The 15,612-nt window shown below is 33.9% G+C and overlaps 2 protein-coding genes across 9 annotated transcripts in view; both read left to right on the top strand.

The window, feature by feature from the left end:
• The window catches only part of LOC128020142 (PTB domain-containing engulfment adapter protein 1-like), a 197,137-nt gene that overhangs the window by 9,484 nt on the left and 172,041 nt on the right, over nt 1-15,612 (top strand). For 2 of the 8 annotated variants that reach the window (XM_052606798.1, XM_052606801.1), the window contains exon 2: nt 2,730-2,809. The exons of 2 other annotated variants lie outside the window; for them this stretch is intronic. The gene's annotated coding sequence lies outside the window, so the exon portion shown is untranslated. Of the gene's footprint in view, nt 1-2,729; nt 2,810-14,445; nt 14,542-14,566; nt 14,703-15,612 lie in introns of those variants that run through there. 4 more of the 8 variants (XM_052606806.1, XM_052606795.1, XM_052606807.1 and 1 more) reach the window with 2 other exon arrangements.
• Nucleotides 10,870-14,317, top strand: LOC128020147 (uncharacterized). The gene is made up of 4 exons (XM_052606828.1): nt 10,870-11,217; nt 12,492-12,545; nt 13,709-13,750; nt 13,838-14,317. The coding sequence occupies exons 1-4, from the start codon at nt 10,935-10,937 to the stop codon at nt 14,083-14,085; spliced, it is 627 nt and encodes a 208-aa protein (XP_052462788.1). The 5' UTR covers nt 10,870-10,934; the 3' UTR covers nt 14,086-14,317.

Here is a 15,612-nt window from a genome sequence, read left to right as displayed (position 1 = left end):
GTTGCAACTGTTTAGTTCACCTTGCGTCTTTAGAAATGCATTAAATCAAGTTTTTTTTAAAAGAAAAACACTTTCCCATCAGTTGTGCAGAGCCATTACCCAGAATTATGCCAGGCCATTTGAAAGCAACTATATTTTAGCGGTATCAACCTGACTGATATATGGTGGCATCTAAATGATGTTTTTCTCAAGGTGACAGTCTTTTCTCACCAAACTCTCCTTCATCAGTTTTTTTTTATTTTTTATCTGGTTCACTGTCAGGTCAGCAACGCAGAGGAATCATATAGCTATGCATGTCTGCTTTTGTATTCAGGTTTTTATTTAATGTTACCTAGGCAGAGATATTTAAAATGCCAATCTCTAAAGTGTGTGGCATTTAAGCTTTAAATGTCATTAAAATGAGGATGTATGTGAGAGACAATAAGATTCTCAACAATGCAAAATGTCTGCATTTAGGCACACGGGTAATAATAATAATAATAATAATAATAATAATAAAATACCATTCTGTCATTATCATGTCATTCCAAACTGATCTTTTCTCCACTGCTTAATGCAAGGGAAAAACTTTTGAATGCACTCGCCTTTTTTAATTCACTTATTTTTAAGGAGGACAGGAGCTTTTAAAAGCACCATAAAAGTACTACATGACTGAATTGTACTTTTGCATTGCAGATGAAAGAAATCAGGATTGAGTTTTTTTCCATTCACAAACAAATTTAATTTTCACCTAATTCAGTGTAAAAAGGTAAAAATACAATTGAATTATCTGTTACTGTAGTTATGTACATTGAAATTACAAGCTACATCTATACTGTTTTAAGCATAATGTCATTTTTATATTTAAATTTTATTTTTGTAATTTTACTGAAATGGGTTTTTTGGACTAGTGACAGCCAGAGCACAAAGACAGCATGGTATGTTTATCTTTTTTGACAGTGATGAACAAGAATGCACAGTATGAGGCTTTTTAAAGATGTTTTCCTGAAACATCCTGACCAAATGCTTCAGGCTTCAGAAAGGCCTGTAGGGTTGTAGTGTAAATACTTAAAGTGTAGCAATCAGAGTATCTTGAAAATACTTGTTGATCGTACTTGAAATGATGATTTACACATTTTGTATGCGGTATTGGCAGCAGAACAAATCGACACTGGCAAAACAACACACTCTAGCACTCTATATAATGGCAATACACTCACAGTTGTGAAGGCAAGAAGCTCTAGAATTAATTGCAGATGGTATACATTTCTGATAACTTTATATTGGAAGACTTGACCCAAACCCCAATAGCATTAAGCTTAGTTGGTGATAAGAATAATAAGATACTTGGAAGCAATATACCCAAGATCAGTCCAAATGGTAAGAAAAATTCCCTTGAGAATATATATTTGCGCGTGAAATGCAGCTGGCCTTATGCTTGATGGGTCGTAAAATCATTGTGGTGCTGTCAAGGCTAGGTGAAGAATGATAATATGACAGTTTTGACTGCAGAACTCCATTTCCCATGCAGAAAACTGCTAGTCTGGCACTTTTATTAAGGTCCAATTGAACTGCTGCGCTGACCAAGATGTCAGGAGGCTGAATGGGACCGATGCTCCATAAATGCTGCCCACATTCACTCCGTCTCCCTCTGAGTGTCAAATAAACCTCTCCACTAAAGTGAAGAGATCATTTTGTCTGTTTCCAAAGATAACAGTTTTGCTGGCAGACAAGTTCCCCCTCATTTCAACTCTGGAAACCGGTCTGGCTCAACAGGGGGGCCCAACCAATTATGAGCTTGAGGGGGCAAACTAATTTCAGTTCACCTGATGAAACAAAGGGTGACTCACTATATTTAAAACAACTATATTGTCTCCTTTTTAATTCCTATTGAAATAGGATCATGGTTAAGTCATCACCCACATTCTTACAAAGTCCTAACCCCTAACTAGATGCAAATCTTTTCTATGGTAATTTTAGACATGTAAACATTTTGTCGCCACCAGCAGTGACTGTGGTCATGAGAAGCAATGGGACATTTTGTTGATCGTCTGATTTCTATTTTTGCACTGTTGCAATGGGTGACAATCCTCAATGTGAAATCTGATTGGTCCAAAGTCCTGTTTCAGATAACTGTGCATGAAAAATTAAATGTCTCCAAACTTTGTCACACCACAGCAATTGTCGTATCAGGTCAGTTGTTTAGGACAGTATTAAAACATTGTTTTTGAATATACCTTTCTTTCAAAATAAAATGTTTCGCCCAGATATAGGGAAGAGCATTGCTGTTTAAACAACAAAAAAATTTGAAAATATATGCATTGTTTACCAAATGCATTCTTGCCTTGAAAATCTGGTTATCTTGAAGTATTAATAAACAAATAAATAAAATAAAATAAAATTTTGCATATTTTTTGTGTCATGTTACATGCATTATAAATATATATATATATATATATATATATATATATATAGTACATTGATTTGATCAAAGTATATACAGTAAATTAATAAATTATAGTAAATATTTAATAATTCATATTTTCTAGTGGCACATGTTACTTCTAATATGCTGGTTTGGTGCTCAAAATACATTTTGTTTATTATTGTAAATGTTAAAAACCGTAATACATTTCATTATATATATGCTTTGCTTTTAATAATTGTTATGTTTATAATTTCTTATAATAAGAAAATATAATGCTTTCTTTTTATATCCCTTGTTGTATACTGATAATATTGATTGACAGTTGAGGGGATGGTCCTTCACTTTGCCTGAGATGCATCAAGAGACAGCTGGAGCGGGGCCTGGATACTGACTGAATGACAGGTATTTAAAAAAAACTCAGAAAATTATTAATTTAATTTAGATTATAGTGTTCTATTAACTAAAGTTTTACATTTAATTTGTAAAGATTAAAGAACAATCATTATATTAAACTCCAATATTATGCATGTATTTTGCAGATTGAGCCAAGAATCAATCCCTGTTGTTTTTATTCTATTAACTCAGACAATTTGATATAGAAATACCTATCTGGGTTAGAACAAGATTGATACATGTCTAACAGTGTGTGTACACGAGACTAAAAACACAGTGGTCCCAGTGGCGATGGGTATTTATGGGGAGAAATGACCCATTACTGTATCTAATTTGTGGAGAATCGATTCTGGTATCATCCTCCATCATCCACCCACAGCTACTGTGATGCTTAGACTCAAACCGATCATTCATAGTGTCTGTCAGGCAGGGGATAGAGCTGCTGAGAGACAGGGAGGAGAGGCTCGTATCACTAAAGAAACATAGAGAGGGAAAAGGCCTTGGAAATGAGACCTCTCTATAGGAAGACTTAAACCTTGATTTCCTCATCATTTCCTTTATAATATGTACTTGACACACAGATGAACCGGGAAATAAGGCTGAACATTTGTTGAAACCAGTCCTCAATGTTTAGAAAGTTTTGTTAGACTTTAAAAAGGTTACTGAATAATACGAGCATAAAAGAGCTAATTTTGCACTCAGTTTGCCATAGTGTGGTCGGAAAAACACGTAATGAAAAGTTACATTTAGTTTAACAAAAAAAAAACAACAAAAAAAACTTTAGAATGTGGAAAGTTTTAAATCACCAAGAATATTGTGTATTTAAAAAAAAGAAAAGAAAAGTTTATTGCCGTGTATAAAATGTATCGACATCGTTTAGAATTAATTATGCCATTATCTTTGAAAAAAAAAAAAAAACTAGGCTGTCAAATCATTTGTCAAGACTTCTATTGAGTTGTTTGCTTGGTCTTCCCATCATCTGATTTCCTGCTGCTTATCTTTTCACTCAATTTCCAGATCTATTCTGCCTTATGTGACATCGAAACATGAGAGTTTGCATCAATACTGCATATATTGTATCTCAGTATTCATTAGGCTTTTAAAGAGCGCAAAAATCCAGTTAAACAGCCAAAGAGAAAACCATGTGGCTCCATTTCAGCTTATGAACATGCAGACTCTGATACAGATCTCCGACCAAACACCAAATACGCACCATTGCTAAGAAAAAAGCCTATTAATGAGAAGCTGAATAACAATTCATGTTTAAGCTGACAAAATGCAACAATTACTCAAACGGCCACTGTCTATGACTGCAGATGGGCATCTTGGAACATGAACACATCAAGGGTTGGATGGGCTACAGTAGTGAAATACAACGCCAAGCCCCACTTCTGCCAACTTAGGACTGGAAGATAAAGCTATAGCAGCCAAATTAGCAAAAACAGATGATTGAGGATAGGAAAAACACAGCCTTGTCTGATTAATCTCAATTTCAATGTCAGGGTCAAAAATAGGTGTAAACAGCATAGATCTACAGATGATTCCTTCATTTTGAGTTTGCTGTTGGCGCTACTGGAAATGTATTCATGGGAATGACATCCAAAAACTGAAATTTTTTTTCAATGGAGTTTTTCTCCATAGTGGCTCACGCAAGGCCTGATGCCATTGAGTTTAACACGGATAAAAACAAGGCTGTGTGTGAGGGATATACTTACTGGTGTTTGAAGCTTTTATTTCACAGTGACCAGATTTCCATTGCTATGTTCCACGGTGTTTATTTGCTCTTGCATCCTACAACTTTTCTTTCTTAGGTAATCTATTTTAGTGGTAACATAAGATAGATTACCACTTATGTTTTTGCAGCTGCAGCGAACACTAATACTTCAGAAACGTCAGTGGGCAAGGTCTCACGGAGCCCGTGTGCCATTTTCTCTTTCTGCTGGTTCATCTTTTTGTTACGAAACATGAAACACCTGTATACTTGAACTATGTACCGCTGACAAAGCCTGTGTGTAGTCCTTTGTAATAAATCATAATAGATCACCTAGTAATTGAGTTCACTGTTTGCTATCGGGCCACAGTAATGCACTTCCCTCAGGGATGAATGGGGAATTACTGCCATCTAGCGGCAAAGTTGTTTAAATACACATCCTGAATGACGCATTCATGTCGACATGGCTTTTTCTGTTAATTTATTTAACATTTTACCTGGAACAACTGGTAGAGCAGTTTAATCTTTAATCTCTTATTCTTAACCACTAATTTGATTGGAAAAAACTGTATTCCAGCAATAAGAGTGCCAATATTCCCAGTGAAGGTCTGTAGTAGGCTACGTGATAAAGCTATCTGTGTTAGTATTCTCATACATTCCAATGACAGTGGCTCTGCTAAAACATTTTTGATTTTGCCTTCGCATGAGAAGTATGAGGAACCACACATTTTTACATTGCTGGTCTAGAGCCATCTGCAACAGTTAGTCCACTTCATTATGAAGGAATAGAATTTGAATCAAATCCCACTCTATCAAAGTCCTTCAGGAGATCAGGCAGAACTTGTCACAAATCCTCTCTTCATCAATAAAATCCATTTTAAACAAAGGTTTAATAAAGTATCACTTACAAAAATCTTTGGAGCATTTGTGTGCCATATACCGTATTTTCTGGACTATAAGTCAAACTTTTTTTCATAGTTTGGCTGGTCCTGCGACTAATAGTCAGGTGCGACTTTTTTATCAAAATTAATTTGACATGAATAGAGAGAAATGAACCAATAGAAAACATTACCGTCTCCAGCCGCCAGAGGCCGCTCTATGCTGCCAGAGATGCTGCTCATTGCTCCTGTAGTCTACACTGAGCATCATAGAGCGCCCTCTCGCGGCTGTAGACAGTAATGTTTTCTCTTGGTTCTTGGTTCTAAATAAATGCGACTTATAGTCCAGTGCAGGGGCGTCGCTAGGCCCTTTTTAGGGGGGCTTCAGCCCCCCTAAATTTATGCCCAGCCCCCCTAAAAAATTATTTGATTAATTAATTAGTGATCGCTTCAGTCCCCTTTAAAAACTCATTTGAAACGGTGGCAAGCTGCATCAAGTTCCGGCTCCTCCCCTGATCTGAGTCTGCATGGATTCAGCGCGTTTTTCAATCCACAGGGGCGCCGAGCAGAGCGAACATCAGAGAGTACAAGGTGTGTGTGTGTGTGTGTGTGTGTGTGTGTGTGTGTGTTCTCGCATCCAATACCAATATGTCTTCGCTGCGTTCACCTTCAGCCTTTATCACGGTGTGACAGTTGTTTTTTCTTCCAACAAAAATGAAGCGATTAACACCCATGAAAACATACTTTAGAAAATGATCATGATTTATTTTAATTTACTTTTCAAAATTCAAAACATATTATTGTGTATTTCGGCATTACATTATGCAGCCATTCACAGAAATGATTAAAGACACACATCATTGTCTGAAAGTACTAAATGTCACAGAGAGAGAAACATCATGTGGAGTTATTTTGTTTTCTATTATTAAATATGATTTTGTATTAAGTAATAATGAATCATTAGTGTATCATGATACATATATTAGAGTAAGAGTAAAGGGATCTGTGATTTTTTTTTTTTTTTTTTTTTTTAAGTAATTGATTTATAGAAGTGGCAAATTGATAATGGTGTTATTTTTAATAAATAGAAATAAATATAGAACAGATTAAACGTATTGCCAATGGACAATTACATTAATACATGTTTTGTCTATATTCTTAATGAATATTAGCTGGTTAGTTAAATTATTTGAAATGAAATACATTTCCAGGGGCTGACTTGATGTATAACCAACCGTATTGTTGATTATAAAGGCTAAAAAGCTAAAAATTAATAATAATAATAAAATATAATAATTTATTTTTCATTGTAGATGGATATACAACTTTTTTTTTTAGTCGTGCGGGAGTAGGTCTGCAAATGAGCAAGTCAGGTGAGAATAGAACAGACAGCCTCACACACACACACACACACACACACACAATACCACTGTGTTCCCAAGATTCATTGCAGTCATTGAACCCTTATGTTGTTTTAATTTTCTGCCAATTTCCACGTACATTCCATAAGAAAAAGCAGTGGTATCATCAAAGGATAAACATGAATGTCCTAATACTGAATCAGGAAGTCTTTATTGTAAAAATCTACATTCCCAATTCAAAATTTTCCAGTGACTGGTCACATCTAAAAAACTGTATTAGTTTTTTTTTACAGTGTTGTATATGGCTCAGTCAGTACTCCTACTCCCATATATGAAATACAGGGAATACAATGGAATAGTGGATTGAAATAAGGTTAGTAGTATACAACCCTACCCTAATAGTCAAATATAATTTTTTAATCATACCCTTATTGGGGGCTGAGCCCCCCTAAAATGAAAATCTTAGAATCGCCCCTGGTCCAGTGCGACTTATATATGTTTTTTTTCTCGTCATGACGTATTTTTGGACTGATGCGACTTATACTCAAATGCGACTTATAGTCCGAAAAATACAGTACCTGTCTTTTTTGAGAAGGTCTTTCTTAGGCCTACATGGTGGCCTCAGGAAGTTCAAACCTAATATACTACTTGCACTTGATTGGAGTGCAATTGCAGTTTGTAATTGTAACCCATTTTCCTATCTATCTATATCTTCCTCTCCATATAATATGCCTCAGTCCTATTGTAAAGTGAATAAAAAACACACAATATTTGAAATGAGCAATTTGCTCTTTAGTTCTGTGGATATTGTGTACCTTGTCGGGAGGTCCCAGTGGATCATTTGTGTCCTGTTGTAGGAAACAGCTCTGTGATTTTTGTTCTGCGCTGTTTGAACATGCTGTGATCTTCCCAGCTAAACGATGCCCTCCTGCTCTTTCCATCCAGGGCCGCGGGAAGTAATTTTGAACAGGGGGTGCTGTGATTTTTTTTTTTTTTTTTTTTTTTTGACAAAAAACCTATGAGCCTATAGGCCTATTTAAAATACATTTTACAAATAAATACATTGAGATTTACTACTTTATTGTCATATACACTACAGTGCACAGCCAGCCAGGGTCTGAAACACACAGACATCAGTTCTCAGATATGCGCAATGCGCTATTAATCTGAAGCAGAATCAGAAATAATAGTTTAATAATCGAAAGAAAACGAAATAATTACTTTCATTACAATTTCAGATAGCCTATACATACATGCAACTTATTTAGATACAACAAATAATATTACAACAAAATATAATATTAATCAAACTTCACAATAACGCTAAAACAATGCAATCGATTTGGTCAGCTGGCTTGAGTCACTGCACGTTTATGTCACACGCAACTCTATTAACTCCAAAATCTTTTTACGCACACCAGAAGGAAATAATCTCTGACTATTTAAACGTTATTTAACAGTTCTCCACAACCATTACGCAAAGAACACACGAACGAAATAATACTCTCCATCTCCATCCCCACCACCTTACAAAAATACTATAGTGTACTACTTACAATTGCTTGGCTAGTCAAAGCTGATCCCACACTTGTTGCCAAAAAATTTTTACAAACGCGGCAGCACAATGCTCTTACCTGAGCTACATGCAGGCGGGGTGCCCTGGTTACAGGTGTACAAATGTCGAGGTGCGCTGTATTAAATAAGGATGAATGTATTCTGCGTGGAACGAGCGGGAAACCTCGTTACTCGGCGACCAAACCTGCCTGCCTGACGTTGACAACGTAACTTCCGAACTTGTGTTGATTAGGCCTCAAAATATGAAATTAAAATCCAAAATATATACGTAATAGCCTACGTGTGTCAAAATCATTTTCTAAAATATTCATAAGGAATTTATAAATTGTGCAAAATATTTTAATAGGCCTACATTTTTTTTATCTCCCTCTCGTCACTAGGGGGTGCTGCAGCACCCCCAGCACCCCCACTTCCCGCGGCCATGTTTCCATCTGTTGTTTTCACCAAACAAAGCACTGAAGTAGTGGGATTCTGGAAAGAGTTGAAAGAAAGGACTGCTCTGCCACAGAAACCTACTGTTTAGTTGCAAGGAGGTGTCGACTTCAAAGACAGTCCAGGTTTAGATACCTGATGCTTTTAATATTGGCAAACAGTTCTATAAAATGAATTCCTGTACTGAGGATCTCTTTCCCCTTGTGTTTGTTTAAAGGAATAGAATAGAATAGAATAATTTAAAACCCTTCTAGCTAAAATCCCAATCTATCCATAATATTGCTTTCTCCTTTTTAAATTTCTCCAAATCTGTTCTGATGAAGAAACAACCCCCTCTTTATCATGGATGGCCTGATGTTGAGCCCATTTTCAGTCATTTTTTATTTTGGGGTAAACTAAACAGGTGCAGATGCTTTGTTTTAAATAAATGTGAAACTTTGCAAGACTGACATCTCTGTAAACTCCCTACAGCAATCTATAATAATAATTCAGTGTTTCTGCTGTTAAGGTTAAAATAGATATGTATTTGTAAAGTACAGTTTATGTATTTTATGTTGAATATAAAAATAATACAGAAACTTTTTTTTATTTTTTAAAAAAATATTTTGTGATAAATTTCTAATAAAATATATCCTTGAAGTTTAGTGTGTTGTTTATTTTACCAGGTTTCTCTATTTAATTTTTAAGACTCTCTGGATCATATTTTGATGCTTGGAGCAACACTTGATCTAGATTTTCTTTTCTTTTCCTGGTGTAAGCAGGGTTGGTAACAAAACAAATATGATTCATACTGACCTATGTCATCTGCTCTTGCTTCAAGGAAATTTGTCTTTGAAGGATTCTCTTGTTTTTCTGTGGCTACAGTCTCTCCATATGCAAATGTTTTAGATATTAATTATAGATAGATAGATAGATTGTTCGACTGTTGAATAGATTGTTAGATAGGTAGAAAGTTAAAATCGAGTCAATTACAGCAAATCAGATGCTTTGTTGCTTTATATATAAAGTGTGCACTAAATGATAACTAACTAAGAACATCACGGATGGTTTGCAGATGGTGATGTTTGAGCTATGCATGAATCAAACATCAGTCGGTCAACATCTTATAAACATCTGCAGGTCATAATATTAGGCTTGTGAGTTCATTAGGTTAATGATGTGTTGATGTACCAATACTAATTCTTTTTTTTTTGTCTGACTTTATCATGGTATTGACTAGAGTCCTTGTGTTTTAAATGGCACACTGGATGTTGTCCCGTCTTTGCTTTAATGTGTGCAAGTGTGATTATATTTTCTAAAAAACTAGATGTTAACAAGGAATACATTTTTTAAGGTGACATTGCCTCCTCCTTCCTAACTGGCTCACCTCTTATAGTAGAGCTGAGATAGCTGTAAGTTCCTGCTGTCTCTTTCTGTTTTCTTAATCATAGATAAATGAAAATCAGCGACCATGTGCACAATGTTTCTTCCAATGCATTTGAACTACAACACTTAAAACCATCCTAATAAACAGTATATTGCTTGCTTCTAGACTGCAGGCAGCAGTTTGTTTTTCTAGACTAATAAATATTTTCAAATATCTGTGCTTGTCAGAGTTAGTTTTTTCCTTTCCATCATCTGGTCAGCGAGAATACATAATAGGCCTATTCTTTGTATAACATAAATGCTGCATTGGCCTCAGACAGAAGCAACATGCACAATGCTTTTAGTAATAGTTTTACAAATTCAGTTTCATCTCATGATAGTAAACAGAGGCATTGAGAGTCAGGGTTTGCAAGTGAAGTTGCATGACACTCAGTGAGATAAGATATTGTAATGTACATGTAATGTACGATAAAGCTTTCCTGGTAGCACTTTATTTTGCAGTCCTGTTATGTACATACTGTGTACTTATTATAGTAATTACAATAACTATGTAATAAGTAGGTACTAACCCTGAACCTACCCCTGAACCTAACCCTACCCCATTGTAGTTACCTTGTGTTACCAGAACTTTCTTAGATAAATACACTGTAAGTACACTATAAGTACATGTAAGTACACGTACTGTAAAATAAAGTGCAACCGTTTTCCTTCTTAAGACGCAGTCGCCACCCAGCGGTAGAATAAATGCAACGCACATCGAAAATGAAAGTAAACTTGCTCTATTTGATTTTTTAGCAAACGTGGCGTAGAAAATGGAGGAAATCATTGTGGAAAACAAACCTAAACTCATCAAATGGCTTAGTTCGGATTCAGACATTTTTCTGCAATATGTTCAAGCTAAAAAACTAATAACAACGTCGCAGTATACTGAACTGATGGAAATGAGAGCTAAGGAAAGGGTTATCAGACTTCTGGACATCATCCTTGGAAATGGTGAAAATGTGTGTCGAAAATTTCTGGATTTGCTGAAAGAAGATGATGTGAATGAAAGTTCTCCCGAACTCAGAGAATGGATCAAAACAGTGGACACTGAAGGTAAGTTGTTTTGCAAAAGCCTTGTGCACATTTATGGCGAGGCCTAATGCATTCATTCATATCATATCGACATAAAAAATAATTTTAGTTCATTAAGTCAAATCGGTGGTGCATTTTAGCTGAATTGGGTAGAAAAATGGACCGCAGTCAAACAGTCTTTTTTTCGATAATGGATTTTTATTTTTTATTATTATTATTTATTTATTTTTTTTATTTTTTTTAAATAAAGAGCTAGGCTACGTGATGACTATATTTTCGAATTTGAAACTCTTCATTTAAGACCACAACATACAATATGACCTATTGAAAAATGCCTTTTAGCCTAGTGTTAAGTCACACACAATAACAATAATTTCGTACAAAATATTATGTAATTTAATTGTCTTCAGAACTTTAGTGAAAGTCCTTTTAAGGCTACTGTACTACTACCAATGTTGGGAAGGTTACTTTGGAAATGTAACAGGTTACAGATTAGAAGTTACCCTATTTAAAATATAATACGTGGTGTAACTATTTCAGTTATTTTAATAAAGTGATGTAACTGATTACATTTTTACCTTTTTCTAAATTTCTAATGTTTTCAACTGTTATTCATTTTCAAACATTTAAACCTGGCCAGGTTAACCTTACAGTGGTTTTCAACTGATTACTGTCAGACTTTCGAAATCCTTCATCACTTGAATTAAAAATCAAGTAAAATGACATCTTAAAGCACAAATCAGAACATACTTTGAGAGTAATTTTGTGGTTAAATGCTGATTTAAAACCATATCAAGAAATATTTTAGTAGCTATAATACTGTTTCTCAAACCTTTGCTTAGCTATGACAGGAAACAATGGAATCTAACAGTGCTGCTGCTGCAAAAAAAAAAAAAATCTTACAAAAAAAAAAAAAAGTATATACATAAACCCAAATAGGAAATAAGCTAAAACAGTTATCAAATAAGCATGTGTCCTATTCTGTGTTCTAAATTCCGGAAATCTTGAGGTCTCATATTTTAGAGGAGTCACTGCTTTTATCTAAATCATGAAAGAAATCAATTATATCTGTATGTGGGTGTGAAAATAAATTCAGATGTAACCCCCATTGTAATTGTTAACATTCTAATAAGTAACTGCAGTTTCTCAGTACAACTGTAAATGATTACAATTAAATTTATTTTGTAATTAAATTATGTAAATATTTTGCATGTAACTACTGTTACTCCTCAGCACTGACTTCTACTAATAATCATCAAATTTTTATTTTTTATTTTTTTTAAATAATTTTACAGATCAGAAAACAGAAAATGACTGTAAAAAAGAAAGTGTTGACAGGCCAATACAAGGTAAGATTTTAGATCTTGATTAAATCTTTTTTCTGTATATACTGTATGCATGCATATAGGAGTCTATATGAGTCCGTATATACATTAACAAGGATTCGGGATAAATATGATGTGATTTAATGGAAAACGATGGATTTCATTTTTGAGTAAGCTGGCTCCCTCAAGTTTCTTTATTATAGTTAAGCTTTAATGACATTGAATTGCCCTGTATGGAAAATAACTGTAAAGTTACTATGAATACTTGTAAATGTGTATTGTGGTAAACTGGGCAGATCACTGAAATGTACTGCATTACAGTCCATAGGATGCTTGCATGACTTTTGCCATCCAAAATATTTATTTTTATTTTTATTTTTTAATCAGAGACCGCAAACAATGGCAAGACATTCAGGCATCCAAGTAATATGTTAGTGTGATTTATTTTTATTAATAATTAGGAAAATATCAGATGTACAATCAACAATTGTATGAATTGACAGCTTTTATTGTTTAATTTTAAAGGCAACATCTCTGCATCTGGTGGCAGCAGTATAAATTCCCCTGTCATAACATAAAAAAACTGCCTAAAACTACTAAAAATTGTAATAAAATGTTGTTTAACCCTCAGAAGATATTGACCATGTACCTCTGAAAGCCAAAGTAAATTTTATATAAGCTGTTTTACTTATTTATTATTGTTAATTATTATTATTGTTATGTTTTACATTGTTGTAAGCCCTCAAATTTTGGACACATACAAAAAAGGTATAAAAACCTGGTTTGTGTAATTAGCAGTTTTCAAACAATAAACATCACAATTAAATAGCCGAAAAGAATTGGGAAAATTTTGCTCGGACATGATCACAGGCACAATCAGGGACACAGCTACATTTTTATGTTTTTTGGTTATTAAAATGTGCTTATAATTAATAATAGCAATGATCAAAGACCATCAAGAGGGGTTTTCTTATCTGTTAACCTGATTTATTATGTAAGATACTTTATTGTCATTGCACAAGGTGCAATTTAGAATGGCAAGTCTCATATATATATATATATATATATATATATGTGTGTGTGTGTGTGTGTGTGTGTGTGTGTGTGTGTGTGTGTGTGTGTGTGTGTGTTAATACATTAAGCCACACATCCTTAATAATAATCTTTTATTCCTGCTAATGTTTCAGACCAGAAACCTTATAGAGACTGTCAACAGATGCCAATACAAGGTTAGAATAAGTTGTTTTCTTTCTAGTCTATATAATTCTCTTTCCAGTGTCTTATGATTTTTTTTGTCTTTCTTTTTGTGTTCCCAGATTGTCAGCGGTTTCTAAAAAAAAACTTAAGTTTTTTGGTTCAAAAAGTGTGTAACATTGATCCAATTATTGATGATCTTGACCTACACCCTGAATCAGATGCAAAGGTGAGAGTGAAGTCAACCAATCAAGAGAAGATGAGGACACTGCTTGGCCATGTGAATTGTGAAAGCATTGCTAAGGACCTGGTCATCGCTCTGTTCAAGCATGAAAAACACCTAATGAATGAACTGCAGAACAACTACTGAAAGCTGTATTGTTTACACACTGATAAGCAGCATGATACTATGACGTTCCATGATAAAATTATCCATTGTACAAATGAACCTTTTGCATAGTTTGTACTGCTTTAAATGAGTTTTAATGGACATCTTAAATTGTTGAAACATTGGTAGTTTTTCATTACATTTTATGAATATAGAGATCAAATTAATCAAAACCATTAATGTATTTTTATCACCAATAAACGACATAAATGTCTGTCTGTTTAAATGTATTTATTTAACCCTTATAGCTACAAGCCGTTTTCATTCACGTCAAAGAAAAAAAAATTATTTGCCTGTTTTCACGTTCAGCTGTTTATAATCAAGTCAAACGCAGGTGGAGCCGCAGTAACAGGATTCAGCCACTAGGTGGCAATGGTGGATCAGTACGAGTGAAGCGTGATTAGAGGACCTGTTGGCGTTCAGCTCGAGAGTAGACAGGTAAAATAAATACAAATGTAATATGTATTGTAAACCATTGTTCAAACAATTGAACGTTATTATTAATAGGAAAACAGGAGAGCGTAAGTGACTGATATCACTAAAATAATACATCGAGTGAAGCGTGACTAGAGCACCTGTTGGCGTTCAGCTCGAGACAGGTAAAAATAAATACCAGGTAATATTAACTGTAAACCATTGTTCAAACTATAGAGCGTTATTATAGGAAAACAGTACAGTGAGAGTGACTATCACCAAAATAATGCATTGCTAAATTTAAGTCAAATGAAAATCCTCATTACAAATGCATCATCACATAGTCAACAATAGTCATCATGCACAAAACCAACAAAGGTCATGTGTGTTTAATGTAAGCTAACACATCATGTCAGCGACTACCGAAAATAAATAAACAAATAAATAGCGGCAGACACATCATGACAAACGAGCAGTGCTTAAATAATGTTATTGACACAGCGGCCTAGTAAATGTCCGTTATGTTATTTGCGCCTTCCATCGTGACGTGAATAATAGCTAGTTTGTGTGTGTATATATATATATATATATATATATATATATATATATATATATATATATATATATATATATGCTTTTTTAAAGTAATCTTTATTATAATTATTATTATTGGATTGTTTTGGATAAAAGCGTCTGCTTTTTCTTTTCATAAAGTTAATAATAACTGATAGTGATATTTTTTTGTAAATTTTTCTGTCATATAAAATTACTCACCCATTGTTTTATTCATTTATTTATTTATTATTATTATACAAAAATTACACAAAGATCTGTACAAGCATCAAAAACTTGCAACAAGTACAAAAAAATAAAAAATAAAAAAATAATTCATTAGAATATGTACATTGAAAAATTCATGCCAGGGGTAAAAGTACAACAATTTAAAGTAACAAAAAGCTTCATAGGTCTTTCGTGCCTTTTTTGTTATTCATTTTGTTTAATGTAGTACCATGCTGTTAAATCTCTTTTATAAAATGTTTTTTTTTTTTTTTTTTTTTTACATGAATGTGATATTTTCTAAGTAAAATAAGAAGT

This window comes from Carassius gibelio, chromosome A9 (assembly GCF_023724105.1).
Source record: "Carassius gibelio isolate Cgi1373 ecotype wild population from Czech Republic chromosome A9, carGib1.2-hapl.c, whole genome shotgun sequence".
Taxonomy (NCBI): domain Eukaryota; kingdom Metazoa; phylum Chordata; class Actinopteri; order Cypriniformes; family Cyprinidae; genus Carassius; species Carassius gibelio.
The sequence above is the reverse complement of the archived record's forward strand: the minus strand, read 5'-3'. Positions and strand labels throughout refer to the sequence as shown.

What these genes read in the sequence shown, in the direction of transcription:
- LOC128020147 (XM_052606828.1), top strand. Translation starts at nt 10,935, where the DNA reads ATGGAGGAAATCATTGTGGAAAACAAACCTAAACTCATCAAATGGCTT. An exon ending in TGTTGACAGGCCAATACAAG is followed by an intron (nt 12,546 to 13,708) that starts GTAAGATTTTAG and finishes CTAATGTTTCAG; the next exon opens with ACCAGAAACCTTATAGAGAC. An exon ending in TCAACAGATGCCAATACAAG is followed by an intron (nt 13,751 to 13,837) that starts GTTAGAATAAGT and finishes TTGTGTTCCCAG; the next exon opens with ATTGTCAGCGGTTTCTAAAA.